Below are 26,873 nucleotides of genomic sequence, written 5' to 3' on the forward strand. Positions count from 1 at the left end.
GACAAGGCAAAAGCATTTGGAACGTTCGCTTTGATGCATCTAAGGATGCGCTGGTCCGCAAGGACAGAGGAAAAAAAGGTCTCGCTCCCAGGGCTGCGAGAATAAAATTACGTCATTTTGTTCTCGCAGCCCTGGTTTGGGAGCTCTCACAGCTTGTTCTCAATACATCATCTGAGCAGAACTTTTTTCTTAAGAGAACTATTGAGTGATTAATCAGAAATTTAAAGTGGGCTTTGTTTGGCACCTGTTCTGCACCTGCTTTTCTCGTGAAGTCAGGAATGTCCTGGCCAGAACAAACTTTGTTCTTGGCACCTCGAGAAAACGAACAAAATTAGTTGTTCTTGCGGAGTATGTACCAAGCTTTAGAAGGTTGCAGACCATTTTCTTTTGCATGTAGTCACGAGTTTCAGCCTGTAAATCTTTGATGTAAACTCACATTGAATGACCCCCCAAGAACACCTAAACGCCCCCCTTTCAAACATGCTTCCAGCGCCTCCCGATGTTCTCCGAAACACCCCCGTTGAGAAACACTATTCTAAGGTGTGTAATTATTTTCAGGAAACCGCACGGCTAAAGTAGTTCCAGGCGGGTCTTGATCGCATTACAGTTCCATATCGCTTTGCCAAATGATTTCAGTTATTTCAAAGGTCCTTACAGCTTACAGCAGCAAAAGAACCAAAACCCACAATGACACTGACCAAGCAAATAAATAGAGTAAACAATTTCAATGTTTTTTTTTTGCCACAAAATTACTTTTTATTATGTATGGAAAACACATAGGCCTACTCTCTTTCTCCCGCTCTCTCTCACTCATACAGTATGAGCAAACACTCGCACAGAAACGTGTTGTCAGCGCTGCTCCGACGATTTTATCAGTAAAATAGTTAAAAAACGTAAAAAGCTACATACAATTTTTCACTAGCGAGTTAATAACGGCGGTGTTCTTAAACCATAAAAACTTCCAGTTCCGCTATTAGTAGAGACGCACAGACCCAGGTAATTCACACACACACACACACACACACACACACACACACACACACACACACACACACACACACACACACACACACACACACACACACACACACACACACACACACACACACACACACACACACACACACACACACACACACACACACACACACACACACACACACACACACACACACACACACACACACACACACACACACACACACACACACACACACACACACTTTTTCTCTAATAACTGCATTAGTCTGCTATCAATGGCTCAAGCATCTTTTAGCTGTAAAATGATGTTTTGAAATTAGCAAAGGAGGCGTGGGATGAGATGCGCAAGAAACCTACACACAAGAGCATTTTAAGGACAAAAACCTGATAAATGTCTTGAAATACAACATCTGAACAATGTTGAGGTGTGGTAACCGTAGGATAAGTATTGAATTAGTATTGAATTATTAGAAAATAATGCACACCGAAGGTGTTAAGGCCACTTCGCTTTGCGTCATTGCCACCTCGGGTATGCATTATCTTCTAATAATTCAGCAACATTTATGCATTTGGCAGACTTACAGTGGACTGGAGCAACATAGAGTAAAGTGCCTTGCTCAAGGACACACTGGTGGTGTTGACTGCTGGGATTGAACCTGCAACCCTATGTGTATTAGTTCAATGGTTTAACCCACTAGACCACCATCTTCAATTAATCTCATCTCATAATTCAATGGCCCGTCGTCAATTATTTCAAACCTTATCTAGTTAAAAGCGATTTAGAACAAATGACCTAACCCCACCATGTTCTAACAACTATCATGTAGTCAGACTCTTGTCAGTAAACGAGGGCACAATTACCAACATATCAGAGAATATGAAAAGAACATTAATACAACGTATTTATTGTGAATTGATTTTTTTTATTTGAAACTACTGTGAATAAAATCTAAAAACTAAACACAAATGTGCCAAATTATTTGATAATATTACTGTGATATTTTGGGGAATACCTTGCGTTCTGATTAGTTTGATTCATCTGTCATTCAATAATTAAAAGTCCTACTATTAGCAACAACAAAGACAAATAAATAAAGTGACAATAAAAAGAAAAAGGGGTTAGAAAAATGTGTCAGACTGCAACTCATACTGTGTGTAAAGAAAACGCATCTTGTGTAGAATTTAGGGCCGTAAAAGTTAAAGCCGTGCAATTTGGGACAGGGCCAGTAATGCATTAAAGGGTTAGTTCACTTCAAAATGAAAAACCTAAAATGCGCGACGTCTGTGTTGACCTTTCCGACGTGATGACGTCATGCGCAGTGAAGAATAACAACACTAAAGTTGTGCATTTGAGGTTAAAAAGTAAATAAATGTTTTTTTTTTCAGCAAAAGACAGATTTGCTAGATAAGACCTTATTCCTCATCTGGGTTCGCGCAGAGCCTCTGAAACCCTTCGAAAACCTTTGAAACTGCATTGATTTGGGCCAATTGAAATGCATTATGTGAAGAAAAATCCTGGTATGTTTTCCTCAAAAAACTGTAATCATCTTGGATGAGATGGGGGTGAGTAAATTATCAGGAAATTTTCATTTTGAAGTGAACTAATCCTTTAACAGTAAAAAAAAGCAATGTTAAAGCAGGCTCTATTTGACCCTATGAATCGCCCGTAGTTCAAGCCAGGGTTTCCAGGCCAGGTTCTTACTTCTGATAAGAAATAAATTCTCAGCTTTTTTTCTTTAAGCACATCAAATGATCAGTCTCAGCAAATATCATTCCAAAAAATCAGCTGTTGGTATCGGCAGAGAAATATAGTATCGTGCATCACTAATATATATAAATGATCCTGGAGAAAAACAAGTAAATGATGACAGAATTAAATTTTTTAGATTAAAATATCCTTTTAAGACCAGCTTTATGTCTAAAACCACCTGTGGTTTCAAAATTACAAAAGAGAAATGTGCCGCATTATTCCGATTCTTCAGGAAATTGACCAATAAATTATTTACTAGCAATACTTTTGAACAAAACAAAATATTTTAGCATTCAAAAAGACATCCAGCAGCTTTAAATCTGTGAAGGTCAGCGGTACATGATTATACAGAGACGAATTTCACAAGTGTGATGAGTAGGAGCTGCTGTAATGCTCATTATCAGTAGGTTACAGAATGTTTGTTCTACCAGATGATGGGTTTCACATGGTGCTCAGTCAGGTCAGTCTGAAAAGTTCTGACCATGTCAAGTCCTGCGTGACCTTTACTGGGACAAGCTCCAAAAATGACTAGCTGAAACTCGTCTGTCCCCTCTGAACCCTTTGTTTAACATCACGTTTCTTACAACTTGTAAACACACTTGCAAAAAGTCATCTTTGCATACGAGTGTCACTCTCAACAGTGCCACAGGCTCCCAGTGTTTTGATTCATACCATCTAACTACAATAACATCTAAACCGTGAAACACTTTCTAAGAACAGGACACAAAACAGGGCCAAAACCACTTGGTCCAGTGAAAAGAGGTGCTTAACCTTCAGAAAATGTTGGTCGCCAGGTTACCTCAGGAGGGCAAAGTCAATTTTATGTGACCTGTTTCACTTTTTTTTTTGTAGGTTTTTTTTTTTTTTTTTGGCATAAACAACAACTGTTAAGTTACGACGCTCAATGTTTAATACAAAGGGAGATACTTTCTTTTAAAGAAATCGCTTTTTAAGGACTACAACAAACGGCTGGTAGGGACTACAACAAGCTTCTTCATGTGTTAGTGACATCACAAACCCTACAATTTACATAAACCCTGCCCCATGGAACACACAACAAAGGGGGTGAGACCATGTTGAGAAGAGGAAGAGTTGTTGTAGTAGAGCACATTTAGGAGTTTGTCTTTTCACATTATTGCAGTACAGTACGTAACACAAATGCAATAGCATGTCATAAAAGCAAGATATGAGTTATAACCGTAATTAAACTAAACTATACATGATCTATCTTCATGCAGCATATATTCTCTTTGGCTCTGTAGGCATTTTACAACAGTTCCCACACAAGCAATTTATATATTATCATGCCAGTATATGCTAATCGTTGACTTGAGGATAGTTAACTCCACATCAGCTACATAAATCAGCTGTTGCATTCTACATGTTGTCACATCTTCATTAGTCTCTCCATTATTGTCCGACTCCGGTTTGAACATAAAAGGCTGAACAATTTTGGAGATTTTCAGTGCATGTCTGCGTGAGGTAATTAGATCTGCTAACACGAGTTCTTGAAGCTCCGCCCTCTTCCTGAAATGGGGCAGCAGCTCATTTGCATTTAAAGGGACAGGCACCAAAACTACAAATTTTAGCTCACCCTCAAAAAGTGATATCTTAACATGCTATAAAAATTATCTGTGGGGTATTTTGAGCTGAAACTTCACAAACTTATTTTACATCTTGTAAAAAGGGGCATAATAGGACCCATTTAAAATTCATCAAAAGCTTTTAAAAAAATGTGACACTAAAGTGTACCATATTCATGGAAAGCAGCTCCTAATCTGGAGGAGGAACCTAAACAAGCAGGCTGCCAAAATGGGTCTTAAACATTTCCCTCCGTCCCCTGCGACGCTGCATTACCCGCCATCTGCCCGTGCCGAGTGGGGTCTACTCTTTTTATGTCTTTTCTGCTCTGCCTCAAAGTGATATCTGTGGATTTTTAAGAGCTCAAAGAAGCTTTTCAAGTGTCTGCAATATTTTCCATACTGCCCAAACCATATTGTGTACAAATGAAACAGCATAAATCCTCAGCAAAAACTGCAGTATGGAGGACATAAGCCGTCATTGGGACGATTGGGCGGGCCTTACAATGCCAATATAGAACCTTTATTTTTAGGAGTGTAAGTTATTTTATATACTTAAAAACATAACAAGAGCGTGTAGTAGCGTGTTCTATAGTCTCAATGGCACCTAGAGTGAAAACCGCTTCCTCGTCCGGGAAACAGTCTTCCTCCTGTAGCAAACAAGCCCTCCATGAGAATCATGGAAGCTCGAATGGCTCCAGGACTGAAGGCTAAGGGCACACGGATGAGATTACATCGATTACTCTGATGGGCACACCAGTGGTTTCAGCTTTCCCAGGATGCACTGGAAGCCTGTGGGATTCTTGAAAATCTATTATAATGCTGCAGAGAGAGAGAGAGAGAGAGAGAGAGAGAGAGAGAGAGAGATGCTCCTGTGGGTGTGAGATCTTTACTAACTTCCACAGGAAAGAAAAATGAGAGACCTCAGATTTCTCAATTGTTTCTTCTGAATAACAACAGACCAGAACAACACGGAGAGTTTTGCTCAGATCTGCTGCTCAAATTTAGCAAAACTGACAATACTTTCAGTAATGTAGCCCTATTATGCTATTATAAAGATTCTTAATTTAGTTTTGGAGTCACCTACAATATGTGTATATGCATCCAGTCAAAAACACATTAATTTTCTCATAATATACATCACCTCTTTTCTTAGTGTCTGAATGGTTTAAACAAGGATTCAATCTCTCCAAGTTTTTACCCCTTATTTTTTTCTGAGGGACCAGTCTGTTGTGATTGGTCTATTCTGCTCTGATTGGTCAGACGACCCAGACTGTTGTGATTGGTCTACTCTGCTCTGATTGGTCAGACGACCCAGTCTGTTGTGATTGGTCTACTCTGCTCTGATTGGTCAGACGACCCAGACTGTTGTGATTGGTCAACTCTGCTCTGATTGGTCAGATGGCCCAGTCTGTTGTGACTGACCTACTCTGCTCTGATTGGTCAGATGGCCCAGTCTGTTGTGATTGGTCTACTCTGCTCTGATTGGTCAGATGGCCCAGTCTGTTGTGACTGACCTACTCTGCTCTGATTGGTCAGATGGCCCAGTCTGTTGTGATTGGTCTACTCTGCTCTGATTGGTCAGATGGCCCAGTCTGTTGTGATTGGTCTACTCTGCTCTGATTGGTCAGATGGCCCAGTCTGTTGTGACTGACCTACTCTGCTCTGATTGGTCAGATGGCCCAGTCTGTTGTGACTGGTCTACTCTGCTCTGATTGGTCAGATGGCCCAGTCTGTTGTGACTGACCTACTCTGCTCTGATTGGTCAAATGGCCCAGTCTGTTGTGATTGGTCTACTCTGCTCTGATTGGTCAGATGGCCCAGTCTGTTGTGACTGACCTACTCTGCTCTGATTGGTCAGATGGCCCAGTCTGTTGTGATTGGTCTACTCTGCTCTGATTGGTCAGATGGCCCAGTCTGTTGTGACTGACCTACTCTGCTCTGATTGGTCAGATGGCCCAGTCTGTTGTGATTGGTCTACTCTGCTCTGATTGGTCAGATGGCCCAGTCTGTTGTGACTGGTCTACTCTGCTCTGATTGGTCAGATGGCCCAGTCTGTTGTGACTGACCTACTCTGCTCTGATTGGTCAGATGGCCCAGTCTGTTGTGATTGGTCTACTTTGCTCTGATTGGTCAGATGGCCCAGTCTGTTGTGACTGGTCTACTCTGCTCTGATTGGTCAGATGGCCCAGTCTGTTGTGACTGACCTACTCTGCTCTGATTGGTCAGATGGCCCAGTCTGTTGTGATTGGTCTACCACCTAAAGCGCGTAAATAAAATGTAAGTTATTTCCGAATTTCAGCTCTGGATCTTCCTCACCGCTTGATAAACAGTGATATGAACAGTTAAGATGGCGTCAGTTTTACCATATCAATTCGAGTGCATGAAAAGTGTATCTGCCTTTGAAGGGCTGAAAACAGCATTTTCTCGACATGTTGATAACACGAAACAAACCCTTCAAAGCCTCAGCTACAGTGCTTGAGGGCGGGTCAAAGTAGATGTTGTTTGTGAGCTAATGTTTAGATATTTGTACTGAAGAACAACTCAAAAATACAAAATAAGAAAATCTTTTTTTTTTGCAGTGTACTTTTTATTTCTCCTATGGAATGTTAGGGACAAACTTGATTTAATTAAACGAAACATACTGTACCTAAGAACTCCTGAGCCATAAAGAGCTGTATCTGAGTAAAAAAGTCTTGGCCTGTGTTTTGCCAGGGTGAGCATATATAAATACAAGCATATAAGAGCACCGAACATCCAGCGTTTTCATCTGCACTTGCAACTCTGGCCACTTTGCTGACACAGATCTGGAGGCAAGAGAAGATCGGCAGAGGTTAGATGTGAGCTCCATGGAGCGCTGGGTATAATTACAAGAGAAACCAGGCCTCTAAAAACGCAGAGAGGAACAATCGGGCACCATAAATCAGAACGATGATTCAGCTTGGTCATGAATAAAACCTCTAGGCTTCAGCTCCATGAAGCTCTCTCCTGCAGAACTTGTCATCAAAGATTAATTAGAGCGGTCAGCAGGACTCCAGCGGTCTCTCATGGACACTCACAGTGCAGAGATACAGTAATATAACCTGTAATATGGAGGCAAAATATTTAAAATGGACAGTTTTGATCCTGGATGCAGATACACTTAAAGACACTAAAATATGAACAGCTATGACGCAAAACACCTGTTCACCTATAGCTAATGTGAATGTCGCTGCACATCATCATAAAGGCCAGCTATTAGGTCAACATTAAATCAGCAATGACTTTTAGATAACTTAACTGGACACTTAGACAAAACATAGGCATAGTGTATATACACTACCATTCAAAAGTTTGGGGTCGTTAAAAGAAGTCTCTTCTGCTCACCAAGGCTGTCTGTATTTGATCAGAAATGCAGCAAAAGCAGTAATGTTGTGAAATAGTATTACAATCTAAAAAATGTTTTTATTATAATATATTTTAGTCACATGATCCTTCAGAAATCATTCTAATATGCTGCTTTGCTGCTTAAGAAACCTTTCTTTTTATTATCAATGTTGAAAACAGTTGTGCTGCAAAATATTTCTGAGGGAAATGTGATACTGGATTCTATATATGATTTCTCCAGATTTTTGATGATGAATAGAACATTTATTTGAAAGCATTTATTTGAAATAATAAAGACTTACATTGGATTACATAAATGTATGTCAATTTTGAGCAATTTAATGCGCCCACGCCGAATAAAATCCATCCATCTATCCATCCATCCATTAACAAATCCATCCACCCATACACACATCTATCCTCCCATCCATCCATCTATCCATTCATTCATTCATCCATCCACCCTCCCATGCATCCATCCATCCATCCACACATCTATCCTCCCATCCATCCATCCATCCATCCATTCATTCTTCAATCCACACATCCATCCATCCATCCATCCATCCATCCATCCATCCATCCATCCATCCATCCATCCATCCATCCATTCATCCATCCTCCCATCCCTCCATCCATCCTCCCATCCATCCATCCATCCATCCATCCATCCATCCATCCATCCATCCATCCATCCATCCATCCATCCATCCATCCATCCATCCATCCATCTATCCATAAAATGCATGATTGTCCCTGAAAACCTGAATGCATTTTTATAGACATTGCAAAAATAGTATAACTCCAGATAAAAATGCGCACATGCATTTTCTACAGTGTGTCTTTATGTGCATACACCATAAACTAAAGTAGTGTATCTTCATAGTGAAAAAGAAATGAGCTAGACGTTGAGGACGACAGTCTCAGGAGATCTTCTGCAGTCTAGGGTGAGTATATGCGCATTTCAAACACACATCTTTTTACACAGTAAAGGCCTTGAATAACCTCATTTTAAAATGTGTATCTGTGCTGCATGCCCTCTTTGAAATGCTTTCAGGCTTTCTGAATTAAGCACAACAAAGTGGAGCAGGAAGCAGTCAGAGAGTCAGACTCGGCCAGGGATTTCACAGGCCTGCACGTGCACTGCAGCTAAAAGCTCTGCCTGAAAAATTGATACGCTCTATGATTCACATCTCATGAGCTGGTGTTGTCGTTTGAAGCTACACCTCAGCCAGACTTGATTTTCTGTTCTTGGTGAAACCGTGTTGCTGTATTGAGCAAGACACTGAGCAGGTGGCTCTCTAAAGCACCAAATAAAACAGCACACTGGACCTCACTACGAACATTCATTTCTCATGTGTTTGGTTGGAATTTTTAGTGTCGAGTTTGTTTCTAATTTTTCTCCAAAAAGGAAGATAATCTGTCTGGTCTGTTTTGTCTCAAACATTTGTTAGATATCATTAGCCACATATTGTGCTGTTATATCAATTTTGACATATTGCATAAAAATTACAATGATGGAAACAGCAAGATCTGAGCAAAATTTCCAAAATGCACAAAATATACACAACTTTTTTATTCTGTAAGAATACACGCAAATAAACTAAGACAGAAACACATTCACGGATAAGGGTAAATTTACATGACAATGATGTACTAAAAACTGAATTTTTTTTTCTTTGCCTTTTCGCATACAGACGACACCATTGTCAAAACGATCCCCGTTCACACATATCTGCAAAAATGTCTAAAAACGCTGTATTATTCATACCAGGCCAGTAGTTGGCGACGTCACTTTGTAAAGAAATACCATGCGCCTATAGACTGAACACGCATGACGTTACCGTTTTCACCATAGACAGTAAAAAAATATGGACGTAGTGTCCGTGACGTCACCCGTAGGTTTCCGTAGAGCAGTTTTGAAGCCTAAAAGTCGATCGTTGCCATCTTGGCAGCGCATCACTCCCGGATAACAGAAAATGGGCAAAGAGGCAGGACGGGGCTGGAGCTGAGGTGACTGGTTGCTGAAACCATGCCCACCTACCTCGACCATAGCGGCAATTCACCTGTCACTCCGGTGGCCACTCCCTTAATTATGCAAAATTTTAATACTTAATATAATTTAAACAAATGAGTTATAAAAAAAATTCACCCCTCTCACAGTTATCATGAAGGACAAAATTAGCCGTATAGACCAAAACCACAATTTGTACCAGGCTGTAAACATGTTTTTTTCTGCTGTAAAGTTGGGCATTTTAACATGGGCCTCAATGAGATTCTACTCCCTTTTGGAGCCTGTCCCTAGCGGCCAGTCGATGAATTGCAGTTTAAGTCACTTCCGTATTGGCTTCAAGAGAGACCGCGGGAGGTTGCACAGAGACGATAATGGTATTGTTTTCAGAAACATTCACTTTAAAACCTGTTTTTAAAAGTTTGCGTTTTCAGACCCCCAAAATGCCGTCGTCGTGTAAATGAACAACCAAAACGAATAAAAAGTTTTCAGTTTATAGTTGGAAACAGTGTTGTGTAAACAGCCCCTATATGCGTAGATAAACATCAAAAATGTCATGTGACTGAAAAATTTGCTCAAAGAACAAAATAACAGCCACAATATCACAGCATATGATATTATTATTGTTAACTAAACTACACTAAAACTTTAACAAAACGAAAACTCTTGAAGCTAAAACTAAAAATTGAATATGCTAATTATCCCCACCTCCACTTACTCACACCAGCTCAGAGATCCACTCGGTCAACTTTAACTCAAGTTATTGTAGTAAACACTGCACGAAGGTATCGCTCTTTACAACATAACGGTAATTAATATGATTAGCTTTTTGCTTGACTACGTTATCAAACAGCTAATAATGTGTTGCAAATGTTACACAAACCATGTTCCCGTTCGCCATCTCAGTCTGCCTTCGAAAAAACAGCATCCTTAGAAACACTTAGAACAACTTAGTTCATCATAACATCATAATATACACCGTATACATATTTCACCCGCTATATTGCTAAAAGTACCAGATTTTTCATATCAAAAGAAAAATATACCAGGCTATCCTGGCTTCTCTTGAGACTCCACTGCTTCAGAAAAAAGTTAATGATATGCTAAAGCCCGCACACACGTTGACGTGATTGGTTACGAGGTAGTTTGTGACGCAAGAAACACTAGCGATTTCAAACCACGTTTTCGAGGTTTTTTTTAATTCCAATTTTTTTATAAGGATAAAATACTCAGCAATGGTGCTGACTTATGAATTTGCCCATGGTTTGTTTTAAAGCACATTAAAAACACAAATAAGTTAAAGTATAATAAAAATAATTAAAATAAATGACTAAAATTAAAACTGCTATATATATATTGATGCTAAACAGAAATATATAAAAAATACAAATGCACAATTAAAACAAATTAAAACTAAAAATATAAAAATAAAAGCTAATTGCAAAGTCAAGTCAAGTCAAGTCAAGTCAACTTTATTTATATAGCGCTTTTAACAATGCAGATTGTTTCAAAGCAGCTTTACGGTGTTAAACAGGAAAATAATGCAGCATAATTTTATTCAGCCGTCTAGCCATTCTGGAGAAAAAATGTCATCAGTTCATTTCAATTATCATACAGTGACAGTGTGGGATTTAGATCAGTAATTAGATAATAATTTAGTTTAAGGTTTATGGTTAATTTAGTTTAATAATTAGATTTATTTGGATATTTAGTTGAAAAATTTAGAAACATTTTAGTGTCCCCAACTGAGCACGCCAAGCCAGAGGCAACAGTGGCAAGGAAACCAAAACCCCATCAGGTGACCTAATGGAGAAAAATAAACCTTGGGAGAAACCAGGCTCAGTCGGGGTGCCAGTTCTCCTCTGGCCAATTAACAAGCAGTGTATGATTATTATTCTGGAAACTTTACAGGTCAGAGGTCATAATAGATCGGAATATTCGAAGGATCGGAGGCAACACGCCGGAGACGGGTTTATTGAGGCTGATGTGTTGATTAAATAATTATTAAAGTGCAATATTCGAAAGATCGGAGGCAACACGCTGGAGACGGGTTTATTGAGGATGACATATCGATTTAAGTATTATTAAATTGTAATATTAGAACAATCGGAGTCATCACGCAAATAGTAATAAATACTACATATATCTACTATCGCTAATAAACAAGAAATTAATTACATTTAATAAAACCCACAGTAATGTCCCCAGTGGAAACAACATCCATTTCTATTTTGTGCCAATTTCCCTGTAATTGACCATTTTGATCTCTTGAACACATTGGACAGAAGCGCTGCTTTAGGTACAAATTGTTTTTGCAATATTCTGAGTTTCCGCATAAATTGAATTCACAATTCGGATGGAAACATAATTTATGTCATATTATTATAGCATACTGTACCATATATTGAGAACAGCTCTAATGGTAATAAACAGTCATTTTCCTCCTCATTTTAGAAATTTTAGAAAAAGCATTTTAGCACTGTAAAATGCAGCTTAATGCCAGATATCTTTCAGATAAAAAAAGAACAACGGTGGTCTGTGTTTGTCCTCTTTTTTGCAAGCAGAAATGCTGTTAGTGGAAGGATGCTGAAAGACATCACAGACAAGCTGAAGACACAACACACCCCACGAGACATGACAGAGTGCTACGGCCCCTGGCAACCAGCCCAACTCATTAAAAACCCACTGCCGACCACCTGCCATGTGCAGGCTGAGCACGAGCCGTCTGACGAGCTGTATTCGTTTTTTTCGGGCATGTGATCTACCTGCACGCCACCATTCAGACTCGAGCCAGCCGGTGCGAGCCAATGAGGTGACTAGAGGGTGAATGTGGGCTACAGACGGCATAGAAATCCACTGACCTCAGGATAAACACAGTAGCATTTATAAAAGTGTTTTTATCAGCCGCTCACTCACACCAATAGAGGAGATAAATGTGCCCACGCGGGAGGATACGCTCCTCAATTACATCAAACCATGAAAACTCTGGACAAAATCAAAAGTTTTTGTGGAGATGAATCATAACAAGAGCTTATAGAATGCTGTAAAGAGAAATCAGAAATCTGTAAAAGAACTGAGAATTCTTTTTTTTAAAATGAGAATTAAAAATAATGTGTTCCCTTAAAAAGTCTTGGTACCATGGTAAAATGAAAGTGTCAGATGGCAGTACTATGGGACTTTGATATATACCACGTTACTGAATTATCATCATATTAATGCACCATGATATTTATTGTACATGTACTTGGTCAAAGCACAAAAATACCATGGTATTTTACATTCAAAATAATGTATTATATTCTATTAGAAAAAAAAGTTATTTAAATGGCAATCCAAGCTACTACAACTACAAAAGTTTGAGCTGCGTAAGATTTTAAAACTGTTTTTTAAAAATATTTCTTGTGCTCACCAAGACTGCATTTATTTGATCAAAAATACAGTGAAAACTGTAATATTGTGAGATAAAGTAAGTGTTTTCTATTTGAATATTCAATTCACATTTATTTGTATAGCACTTTTCACATTAAATATCGTTTTAAAGCAGCTTTACAGAAAATGCATGTTTCGACGTTACAATTTAGACTATCAGGTGACTGTCAAATTTATGTCCGCATGTCAGAAATGTATTAAAGATAAAACAGATCATGCAGTTAGCCAATATCATGTATGCATTTAGGAAGAAGCAATGAGCTCATTAAAGTAATTACTACAAGTTGTGATCATAATGATTACAATATATCGAAAATTTGGATTTACTCCAGTTACTCCATCACACGATCCTTCAGAAATCATGCTAATATGCTGATTTGATGCTCAAAACCATTTCTTATTATTATCAGTTGCTTCATATTTTTGTGGAAACCGTGATACATTTTTTTTCTCCAAGGTTTTTTGATGAATAGAAAGTTCAAAAGAACAGTATTTATTTGAAATATAATTATTTTATAATTATATATAATATAAAAATCTTTATTGTCATTTTTTATTAATTTAACGCATCCTTGCAGATGTATTCATTTCTTTAGTAGTACCATATTCTTGGAAGTAGCTTGGAATATCACATACATAAAATTCAGTACCGTGGTATATATCAAGTATCATTGTATTAGCATCTGATGCAATCACTGTACTATCAGAGTACTTATAGTATTGTGTTCGCGGCAGAAGAGTTGAGCATATGTGTAACATCAGCAGTGTGATACGCTTCAGACTGCAGCACCTGGGAATATAAAATCATCAAGAGCACTAACTGTAATTAAATATTTATGAGCAACATGGACACTTCAATGTTGTGTTACCAAATATAGAAAATGCACCAGCAACCTGCCATTTAAAATAAAACAATCATAATCCAACAACCTTCAACAACAACCCAAATATATTCAAACTTTATGTACATCAACAAAAAGACATGGAATTACTATGATAGAATGTTCAAATACCATGTTTTTGGACATGTACTATAGTAATATCATGGTATTTCGATGTATACCATGGTACTAAATAGTAATAATAATTTGTTACATTTATATAGCGCTTTCTGGGTACTCAAAGCGCTTTACATATAGAAGGGGGGAATCTCCTCAACCACCACCAATGTGCAGCATCCACCTGGATGATCCGACGGCAGCCATATTGCGCCAGAACGATTTGTGGAGAGGAGATCGAGTGATGAAGCCAATCAGTATATGGGGACTATTAGGAGGCCATGATGGACAGGGGCCAATGGGCAAATTTGTCCAGGATGCCGGGGTTACACCCCTACTCTTTTTCCGAAGGATTTTTTTAGGGATGCACCGGTTGACCGGCCAAAAACCGGTTTTCTTTGTATATTTTTGCCGATTTATCCGGAAGTGCGCCCGCGTGCACATACGCCTATATTGCAATCATTCGCGAACATGTCACTTGTGTGTTACAAACGGAACCTGAAGAACTGAGGGAAGAGACGAGATACGCTGAAGGGAATGAAGAGCCGCTTTCCTGCGCGAGCTGAAGTTGCGCAAGCTTACCTCTCCACGCCCTGCACAAGCGCAGATGGTGAGCGTTTGTTCTGCTCAGCTTCTCACGTGTTGGATCGGATGAGAACGAAACAGACTAACTTGTGAAAAAGCCGAAATACTTCTTTTTGTAGCCTAAAGAAGAACATGCATGCACTTTAGAAATGAAATACTATCAGTTCTGTAGCCAACAGGATGATCATTTTTATTTGGTAACACTTTAGAATAATGGTCATTAGTTAACATTAGTTAACTACATTAGTTAACATTAATGTTAACTAATGTAACATCCTAATAATGAACTGCACTTATAAAGCGTTTATTAATCTTTGTTATTGTTAATTTCAACATTTACTAATGAGAGATAACTGCATTATTAAAATCTTGTTAACGTTAGTTAATGCACTGTGAACTAACATGAACAAACCATGAACAGCTGTATTTATATTAACTAACGTTAACAAAGATGAACAAATACAGTAACAAATGCACTGCTCATAGTTGGTTCATGTTAGTTAATACATTAACTAATGTTAACTAATGACCATTATTCTAAAGTGTTACCTTTTATTTGACCTTAAAATTATATTGACTTAATTTGATTTAAAAAGCACCTGCTCTAGCATTTTAGTTTTTTTCGTTGCACTAAACATTATTTGATTTAACATTTTGGAACAATTATATACTTTGGTTTTATTGAATTTCACTGGTAAAGACTTTTTTTCTTTGCACTGAATTTAAAAACAAATGCTGATTTAAGTAACATCTTTGTTTGGATTGCAGAATATGCAGTTGTTGCCTTTAATTTCACCTTTCAGCCTTTTAATTTCCAATTCAATTTCCTGTTAATTTCAGATTGCGGACTTGTTTTCATTAGCCAAAAGCCAATTTAGCCTGTTAAATACCAAATAAACATCTTGTTCATGTATACTTTCATTCTTTTATTGTGTAAAAAAATTAATTAAAATAAATCGGAAATCGGTATCGGAATCGGCCAGTTTTCTTGAAAAAAATTGGTATCGGAATCGGCCATGTAGAATCATGATCGGCGCACCACTAGATTTTTTATGACCACAGAGTCAAGACCTCGGTTTAACGCCTCATCCGAATGACGGTGCTCTTTGACAGTATAGTGTCCCCATCACTACACTGGGGCGTTAGGACCCACAAAGACCACAGGGTGAGCACCCCCTACTGGCCTCACTAACACCTCTACCAGCAGCTACCTGGTTTTCCCAGGAGGTCTCCCATCCAGGTACTGACCAAGCTAAACCCTGCTTAGCTTCAGTGGGAAACCAGTCTTGGGTTACAGGGTGATATGGCTCAATGATTATCATATACATGTAGTCAAAGAAAACCATGATGTATTAAAATGCTAAATGTCCTAAAACATAAAATTACCACTGTACATGTCCAAAAAAAACCCATGGTAATAATATGTTACTTTTGTGTATATGCCAAATAAAATGATCATAATGCAACAGCACAGAATGATTTAAACTTCAAGCAGTTTGATATTCATTAATCCCACACTCGACTGAAATAAAAAGCTGCAAACAGTTGGCGAACTTTTGTCACCAGAGAAACGGCAACAAAAAGAAAGTGAGAGAGAGGTGTGAAACAGAGGGTCTCAGTTATTCGGTGATCCTCGGTCCTGCACTGACCCAATTTACACTCTGAGACACAGGCTGTTTAAACAAAAGTTGTTAGGTTGTTAGAGCTGATGCAAGAAAAGTAAACCCTGTAAGGGGTTGAGAAGGACATACAGACAACAAAAGGAACATAAAGGACGCTGAGTTAGAGACAAACATGAGGACAGAGAGACGGACAGACATGATTGGACTCCTACCTGTCTGGCTGAGCTGCGAGGCGCTGCGGCTCTTTCGACTCAACCCCACGACCGCCGCCATCTTGGCGCCGATGCTGGAGCGCCGTTTCTTGACATCGGTTCCCACCAGGCTCACGGCCGTGTCTGATTGGCTGCCGTCGGTCTTCTCCAGACTGCACATGTCCCCGCCGATGCTGGTGCTCTTGGTCATGTTGCCCCCGGCCGCCGGTCCCATTTGCCTGTTTTTCATTTTGGACGTAAATTCACTGTCAGTGGCGACCCATGGAGAAGAGACGTGAAGAAAGGAGGAGGAGTGGCAGAGGGGAAGAGTAGAGGATGGATTGATGGATGGATGGATGGATGGATGGATGGATGGATGGTTGGACGGTTGGTTGGATGGATGGATTGATGGAGGGATGGACGATGGAGGAGAGAAAGTAGAGAGTTAGGTAAGTAGAGGGAGAAGGGGAGCGGAGATTCAGGTCAGAATAAGGTCAAAGGTTAAAGGGTTTAGGCCTCCAATCAGCTCAGGGTGCTTCACAGTAAACTTTTGGGAACTTTTTTAAGTTTTAGTAGTAAAACCAGTCAAATGAATTAAATGGTGGATAAAAACATTGATGGGGTGTCTATCTACAATGGTAAACCACTGCCGCTAGTTCTCTCACATTGAAGCAAACGTACTGCAGTTTGGATTTAAATAATGTATCGTGAAAAGAGACTTCCAAGATTTTAGACCTTAAAGGGATAGTTCACAATAACATGAAAATAAAGTCATCATTTATTCACCCTGGTGTTGGTCTAATGCAGTATGCCCTTCTTTCTTTTATGGACCACAAAAAAAAATATTTTTTAAAAATGTCACGCTCGCACTTGTACATATAATGGCAGTGAATAGCAACCATCAAGCTTTTTAAAAAAGACACATGAGTATCACAGAATGATCCCATGCATCATGTGCTGTGTTTTCCACGTGTTCTGGGGGTATACTATAGGGTTTGATGAAAAACAAACTGAAATGTAATGTATTATTTAACTAAATTCTTGTTCATGGCGGTTGGTCTTCTGTGCACGGCTGCATGTTGTGTGCGTTCGTGAGACTCTATTAGTGGCGCAGTTCACTTCGACTCGCCCAGAAAAAGCACAAAAGGTGTGAGAAATCAAGATGAACAAAAATGTGACATGAAATGCAACACCTAGAAATCCCCGAAAAGTATCTGTGTACTTTCTTCACTAAATTAAATATCACCAGACCAGAACTCAGAATGGCAGTTGACAGAACCAATAATTTCCTGTTGCAACAAACATAACAAATATAGATCACCTCAGAGAAGAAAGTACACGAGTTGTATTTCATGTTGTGTTTTTGTTAATCTTGTGAGCTTGTTCTGGGTGAGATGGAGTGAACAATCTATGATACTTTTGCGTCTTTTAAAAAAAACCTTGATGCTGGTCACTATTCACTGCCATTATATGTATGAGCACATAAAAAAATAAAAAGTGGTCCATAAAAGAAAGAAGGGAATACGGCATTAGAACAACACCAAGGTGAGTAAATAATGACTGAATTTAATTTTAAGGTGAACTATCCCTTTAAAAATCAAAGAGAAGATCAAGAATACAACACAAGTAACTACTGGTTAAAAGTTCTAGATTTCAACATATTATGTTGATCCTGGAACAACATTACTGTCTGAAAACATAGTCCTGACCCTAACTCAAATCAGAGGGAATTGATAGGTGTATAACTCGGATGTAGAAGCACCTAACCCTGGTTGTAAACCTAAACTTGACATAAACTGTAAATTCGTCCCTCAAATCTGATTGGTTGGTTGGTTGAAATGCTGTTCCAAGATCAACAAAGACATGACATAACGTTCACCGTGGTGGTCTACTGTTCATACTACTACAAAAACGGCAAAAGTTCTATTCTCGTGAGTATTTTTAAATTGTTTTCTAGTAAATCATTCAAAAAGATAAACTGGCTTGAGAAGCAACACTGTATTGTTTTCAGAGAAAGTATCTGCAGTATTACTTCTAAAGTAAATGTATTTTGTTTCAAGGACTACACAAGGGTCTGATGTTAGCATGTTGCTAATCTAACAAGGCAGTACTCGTGGAATGAGCGTGAAAAATAAATACAGTAGCACATGCAAGTATAGGAGAAAAACTGTCCCTTTAGGCAAGGCAAGGCAAATTTATTTGTATAGCACATTTCATACACAGTGGCAATTCAAAGTGCTTTACATAGAAATTAAGTTAAAATAGTCATAAGTGAAAAAAAAAAAATATATATAGTATAACAGTTATAATAGGAATTAAAAGGAAATAAAAAATAAAGATGAAATCCCCTATCTGTGGTGGAAGAAAATGGAGAGTCAGGTTTACTTTAAAAATATTTGTCAGGTAACTGTGCGTTTAGACAGTACCCTTACAGACAAATCTTCTTGGCCTAACTTGAGGGCGTTCTCTAGATGTTTTACCCGCCAGAGCAGATCTAAACGGGTCTTCCTCGCACCGGAGGGAGTACTCAAAAAAATATTTGTCAGGTAAACCTTTACTGTACAATTTGACTAAACTATTTTTATAAATTTTCCATGATGAATGCAATATTTCTAGAGCTGCTTCCTTGAGCTTGTGGTAATGTATCATGGGACTGTTGGGAGCACGCTTATAACGCCTTAAAATGCTGTCTAGCAGCTCAGTGTGACTCATTTAAGAGCCACAGCTCAGACACAACCCACAAATCGCTCCTAAGAAGGCATAAAAACTTGCAGCACCTCACCTATTTCATCCTAACTGATATGAACATCTCATGCATGATGCATTCAGTAAGATGACATTGAGTTTGATTTGTTAAGCTCACTCATTCAGCAGTGAAATGCATGCTGCTCTATATACCACACAGGCTGGTCTATTTTTCTTTCTGCACGATAAAAAAAGAGGACACGTGTAAAAAGATTAAATTAGCGTCTCGCGCGGCTGTGAACGGACCGTGAAGCAAAGAGACAAATGACTTCCTGGACAAAGGAACCTAATGAAATCTTAATGATTACAAATGTGTTTAAATGATACACGTGCGGCCGTAGAGAGGTCTGCTCTTCTTCTTCATCAATGCAATTAGAGCCACAGAAACGTGATGGAAATCAATGAGCTCTGACAACATGATTACAATTACTACAATTAGCCTTTTCGAAATGTAGCCCTGACCTACAGCTTTGCTCAAATACAGCCATATAACATCAAGCTGTCATCTGGTAATCTTGGATACTAAAACTTTGGGACTAATATATCACATGAGAAAGAGTGGAAAACCTTGCCCACTATACTCTCTACAGCAGTCAACTCTCATTTAAAGGGATAGTTCACCCAAAAATGAAAAGTCTGTCATTGTTTACTCTCCTCAAGTTGTTCCAAACCTGTATGAGTTTCAAATGTTGGTAACCAAAGAGTTTACTTTTCCAATACTATGGAAGTCAATGTGGCACATCAACTGTTTGGTTACTCATATTCTTCAAAATATCATCTTTTGTGTTCAGCAGATGAAATAAATTCATTCAGATTTTGAACAACTTGAGGGCGAGTAAATGACAGAATTTTCATTTTTGGGTGAACTATCCCTTCAACCCAAGTCAAATACATTGAAAATTACACCTAATATTTATGACAACTGTAGCTGACCAGAAAATAAAAAATCACACTAGATCTCTTTACTATCTCAATCATTTCTCCCAGACTGCAATTAGAATAAATGGAGAGCAAACAAAGTCTTCTTATAGGTAAGTCTCCTGCATTTCTTAGATCAGTGGTTCTCTATTAGGGATCCGGGGCCCACTAGACTAGAGGGCCCCAGCAAACTTCTAAGGGATGACACAACTATGTTCAATGAATAAATTATTATTATAATTATATTAAAACTCTAAATTAAAATGCTACAAAACAAAAACAAGATATATACTGAAAACATATTTTATGCAATCGGGGATGTCTTTAGGGGGCGGTGCAACCCAAGGGGGGCCAAAGGCGAACAGACCGAGGGGGGCCATGCTCCCGCTACCTCGCACTAGGACGGCCCAGTATGCAATCATTATCATAAATAACAGAGTTCTGGAATCATGAAGTTTCGATGAATTGTAATTCTTTAAATGTATCAACACTCCCAGTTTCTGTTTGAAAACACCAAGCGTTTTAATAATTACTGTCGAAAAGGAGGACCACTGCCTTTGATGTTTCTCCTGAGACAAAGACTTGTGTCACCTGAGTTTTAGAAAAGATTTCAAACAAATAAAACAGACTATTTTTAAACTATTAACAATGTCTCAAACTGCCAAGATACCGAAGACTGTGATTAAAAGTCAGAGATCTCGACATGAGCGTAAACATTTCTCACTGAATTCTTCAAAGACCAAATGATTTGAGCTATGCTATTCATATTCATTTTAATACTCTATGCTCTTACCCCGTCAACAATTGTCTTATTTCTCATTCCATGGAATTTTAAGTGAAACATCTGAGACAAAGTTTATATTTTAAAAGAAACAAAGTAGAAAAAAGCAACCTTAGAGAAACTGAAAGTGTAAGTTTTTCATTGAATAATGATCAAATAATGAAAATGAATTTTAATAGTTTTAGTGAACAATAACAACACTGGTGTTTACACAGAAACACAAAAACTGCACAGATTGATGCAAAAAAAATATTCTATGTGAACGGCCATGAAAAAAGTTATCTAAAATGTTTTAGGACTCGATTAACTTGTGCTGCAGAATGATAGTTTTCGGTTCGTGGTCAACTACTGTCATTGCACAGCAATAAGAACTCAACGAAATCAAATGTGTAGAATATGTTTCTGTCCCTATTGTAGCGATACGAGTCTCTGGGGGAAATCACAGCTCAACACAACTGTTTGAGAGTTAATCACGGCTCTAAAGAGATACTGTTCCATAGACTGATCGATTGGACGGGACGCTGGCAGACACTATTCATCATGCAGACAGCTTCCTCCAGCAGCGCGGCACGTGAGATGTTGGCAGACTCTCACGTTCTCACAGAGAGATGTGTCGGATCGCCGCAGGGGTTCAGATGGCCATTACCTCCCTCTCATCACTGAAATGAGAAAGGGTCATAGAGCCGATCTGACAGACACAAAACCCAGGTGGAGATTAACGCTGGACACCATTTTACAAAATCCTTCATGCTGCTGTGATGACAAGACACATCAATCTCTCTCGATTATATCTCACCACCTGATTGACAGACAGTCAGGGTATTATCTGTGCAAAAGTTTGCAAACAAATTCACAAAGACGATGATGAGAACATTATGTGGTTATATATACTACATGGTTTATATGGATTGTAAAAACCTGAACACGTCAAAAACACCAAAATCTGAGAAAGTCAAAGGGATAGATTTACTAAACAGGGCAAATTAGTGTGAGAGCGCAATTCAGCAAAAGCGCAGATTGGAGTGGAAAGTTTAGCACGTGATCTACTGATGACACACAAATTAGAGAACACAGACGCAGCCGGATCATTTCCATAATGACCAAAGAAATCTACCGGTTAGTATCTGGTTTAAGACGTGCTTTTTTGGGTGGTAAATAATGGCGCAAACACCAGTAAATTGACGAGCGTAAACCTTAGTAAACATGATTCATTTAAATACTCTCCTCCCATAAATTCTGAAGGGAAACTCCTACAAATGCATATGCAATGAGGTCAGCCACAAATTAACTGTCCACGCTTTTCAGCGCTAATTATTCACTGCATGTCTTTAGTAAATCCTGACATTTGTTTTAACACCAAAAGAGGGTTTGCACTGGCACAAGCTGTTAGTAAATCTGGCCCAAAGTCTCCTAACAGTGCCTTCTCAAATGTGGACATCCTTCCAGATATAAAATGTCAACTCTTCTTGAATAACCATACTTCATAATATCTTCCAAGGCGTTGCTCCAGACCAACAGCCTGCTTCAGAAAGCAACCAGGCCAGATTCAAACACAGGGCCTGAAGCCTTTTTGTTTATAAATGTCATGAAATATTAAATGCTAATGGCATGAACGTGCCACTCATACAAACTGTATAATAATTAGGGGTTTAACGGTACACGTATTCGTACCGAACCGTTTCGGTACAGGGCTTTCGGTTCGGTTTCCGAATGCAATCTTTAACAGTTAACAGTCGGCTTGTTTTAAGCGCTGAACACACTTCAATCCTAGTTCCCACACGAACATATTAAGTATTCAGTCCATTTTATCACGAAATTCAAACTAAATGCCGTTTTGACGCTCTTTAATGTGGCGTGACTGATTATTGATCACAGTTCAAGCGGCCGCGAGACGTGAACGCGATCATCTGGGAACGCGATCGATTATCTCTTCCTAAAGAATGAACATGAATGAACATCTGAAGGTATGTTGAGGATACATTACAACTTACTGTCACATATCATATGTGGTGTAATCGCTCAATCAGTGTTTCAACGGCGGAAAGACCTCAATATAACTGCTTGTAAACTAAATGTCACGTAGCATCACATTTACCTCAGGCACATTTACATTCAGTGTCCACAGCTGTTAGTTCACTAGAGAAATAAACTCTTTCCCTAAATATATACACTATATTAGTCAATATATTTATTACATTCTACTTAACCTGTTAATGATGTACGTTTTGATCATTTCATGTAGCCTATGTTTAAATGAACCTGTCATGAAAATGACACTGTATAAATGATTATATTTCAACGACGAATTGGAGAAAAAACTATTTTACAACAAGATTTAGAAGTTATTGCAAAAACTGCCTTATATGAAGTTTACATGTTTGCATACTTTTATTTGAGTGTTAATTATTATACCTAAAAAAAAAATAGCAACTGAATTTAGGCTAATAGTTTGGGCTCTGCTGTGAACCTTTAATATTAATGTGCAATTAAAGGCTCCCTATATAGTTTACAGTAATATCTTCAATAAACTTTTAGTTATAATTTAATTAATTTAAGGACAGACACTTTTTTCAATAAACCACTGTTTAATAAAAATAAATAAAAAGCAATTTTGTAAAACTGCTGTCCCGAACCCGTACCGATCCGTGACTTCAAAACCGAAGTACGTACCAAACCGTCAGTTTTGTGTACCGTTACACACCTAATAATAATACAATATTTTGAGTATTGAACATAACTCAGAACATGCTAAAATATAAAACTATTATTATAATTAATATGACTAATATCAATATGCAATTCGTAATACAAATGTTTTTAATTGTATTAATTATATTATATTATTAAAAGACAAAGTGCAGCATTGTATAGTCACAGATAGCAGTTAAACTGGACTGCAGGTGGAGTTTTCTCTGAGCTATTGCACTCAAAAGTGGCATGACTGTTTTGATGATGAAATTTATTGAGGTGTGTGTAAAATGTGTGCAGTACTGCTGCCGTCGTGAGAGATATTCAACCTAGAGCACTGTCTGACACACAAGAGATCTGTGTGTGTCAGAGTTTAAGTACAAATCAGTTTAAGCACAGTTTGACTACAAGCAAAACCGACTATAATTAAATCTAATAGTATAATGAATGCTGTTGAAAATTCAGCAGAATTTACCCCAGCAATTGTACAATTGAAGATTTCCATCAGATTGGAACTGCAATTTCATCTGTTGAAGTTATTTTTTTCAAACTTGAAGCCACAGTAACCAGAGTGACAAACCGGTCACATGGTCTGTGGCAGTGTAAAGAGAAGCCACAGTATCTGTAATGGATCATTGAGCATTCTGACAAACTGCACGGGTGTTTACTGCAGGATTACTAACGCCTTAACGGCTTCAGGCACTTTGGTGTTTTAATCTGCCATTAATAAAGGAGGCCTTCTAAAACAGGCTGTCAGTCCAGAGCAATACCTGGGGTGATGTTATGAAGTATGACAGTTCATAGAGATGTGACAGTGTATGTGTGAAAGGACGTGCACCATTAAGTTGACCATTCAGTGCCATTGTCACAACGGGGAACGCAAAATGACCAGAATGAAAGAATGATCTTGTTCTTTTGAATTCTGACTTGTGATGCGGCCTGAATCATAATCACATTGTGTTCGTTCATTGGCCAGAGGAGAACTGGCCCTTCCAACAGAGCCTGGTTTCTCCCAAGGTTTTTTTCTCCATTCTGTCACCTGATGGAGTTTGGGCTCCTTGCCACTGTCGCTTCTGGCTTGCTTAGTTGGGGACATTTACTATTCAACAATATTATTGATCTGACTGTACTGACGCTGTTGTATGTGAACTGAACTGAGCTGGACAATGACATCACTGTTTTTTTTTTTTTTTTGCAGAACTGCTTTATAGATTAAATGAACTAATTTAATAACTGATGATCTTTACAAGAACTGAATCAACATTGAACTGACTTCAGCTGAAAAATGGCCGAAAATGCATCATTCTTTACGTTAAAGCTGCTTTGAAACAATCTGTATTGTATAAAGCGCTATATAAATAAAGGTGACTTGACTTCTTTTAAAATTATTAGTATTTACTAAATATTGTAAACAATATTTAGCTTTATTAAAAAAAAAAAAATGGGGAAAAAATTAATCTCGAGCATAATTATCTTAAAATGTTGGCCTTACATGCACTGCAAAAAGGTTAATTAATTAATACAAAAAATAATAAAATAAAATACTTGGGGTTGGGATTGTTTGATTAAAAATAAAATATTAAAAATAACAAAATTAATAACAATGTTGCAATACCTTTATTATAAAATTGGAAAATAAAAAAATAAAATAAAATAAATAACACAATAATAATAAAATAAATAATGAAATAAAATAAAATAAATACCTAGCATAATTATCTTGAAATGTCCTACACAATAAAATAAGTTATCTTGTAAAAAAAAAAAATTAGAATAACTTCTTAACCCGCAGCGGATCATGGGTGGGGGGGTTGACGTGAGTGGGCGTGTCTGTACTTTTATCTACTTTTGTTTTATAAAAGATATTCAATCAACCATCACAAACTATGCATCATTTTAAAGCTAAACACTCAAGATTCATGTTCTGAACTTGTTTTTGCAATAAATACACCAGAGAGGAAAGGGCTAAATGAAATACTGAAACGCTCGCTATTTAAACATGAACAAAATAACCACAGTACTCATCTTTCATCTCATATCGTTCAGATCAGATTGGACGAACACAAGAAACTCCAGCATACATGTCAGTGTAAGGGTCCACTCTTCAAAATGCATCCCACTTTTTAATCCAAAACAACGGAAAAATCCTCCTTTGTTTGCATGAGCATTTTGAGTTAGAGTAATCAATCATGTCCATTTTCAATGAAATATTGATTTTAATCAGTTTCTGGCGATATCTCCTGCAAGCTTAGACTATTGTTAAGCCCTCCCTCGTCTCTCTCCTTCAATCACAGGCTTTCTAATGAGTCATTATATGCATGAAGCGCATTACAGGCTCCCCGAGCTGTCAATCATTGCACCCGTGGTTTTAGTTGGATAAAGGCAATCATTGCCTAGCCAATGCCTTGCCAGCAAAGTTTTGATGAATGGACGTAGTAACCAATCAAAAGGCGTCCTTTTGCGCAATTTTTTGTCAACACAAACTGCTAGTGGTTACGTCTTCATTCACATTCACAAACCGACACGATTATGACTCTTGGGTAACAAAATTTCAAGTGTCTAGTTTAAAATAAGACCAGATTTATGAATATAGAGCTGCAGACATTTTTATTTGGGTATGTCGTTTTCAGAAAATGCTCAAAAATAGGGGCGCAGGTTAAGAGGATACAATAACAGAATTGCCTATGAAAACAGTAGGGAAGCAAAGCAGTTCTCTTGGTGGAACAGAGTCATAGTTTTCCAGCTGCAGCCTGATGACAATATCAGCTCATCTAATTTTACTTAGAAGGTCACCTGAGCATCACTGTCATACTGTACACTACGATCATATGATGGTCAAAAAAGGACATCGCCGCTTCTGCCAAAGTGGACATTTCTCTACCAAAGGCCAGAGTCTCCATCCAAAGCTTCTCCTGATGGTCTATCAGGAGGTCTTGGCAGATAAGACCATCCCCACGGCAAATGTTCTTGGAGCGCCGCGGTGTCTCTCCGGGGATGTTTTGCTCATCCACAGCTGAACAGACTGTTCCTTTTTCATGCAGATTTGCTAAGTGCATTTTCATCTAGGCCACAATGTTCCTTTAGACCAAACAAAACCTGCACAGTATTTTTTTGTGAGCATGCATTGGCGTAAATCCATTTTCTTGATTTAGAACCATTCTACGCCTCAAATTTGGACTGCGGAAAAGCTGAAACCGGAATAAGCATAAAACAGCCTCATGAAGGAAT

At 38.2% G+C, this 26,873-nt stretch overlaps 1 protein-coding gene across 2 annotated transcripts in view; it reads right to left on the reverse strand.

The window, feature by feature from the left end:
• Positions 1-26,873, reverse strand: part of rims2a (regulating synaptic membrane exocytosis 2a) — a 159,634-nt gene that overhangs the window by 23,882 nt on the left and 108,879 nt on the right. Inside the window, exon 2 of one of the 2 annotated variants that reach the window (XM_079837858.1) lies at positions 16,535-16,752. In XM_079837858.1, coding sequence (XP_079693984.1) covers positions 16,535-16,752 — 218 coding nt within the window. Of the gene's footprint in view, positions 1-16,534; positions 16,780-26,873 lie in introns of both variants that reach the window. The other variant, XM_079837860.1, reaches the window with a different exon arrangement.

The sequence above is a fragment of the Gobio gobio genome (assembly GCF_949357685.1).
Source record: "Gobio gobio genome assembly, chromosome: 15".
In the NCBI taxonomy this organism is placed as follows: Eukaryota; Metazoa; Chordata; class Actinopteri; order Cypriniformes; family Gobionidae; genus Gobio; species Gobio gobio.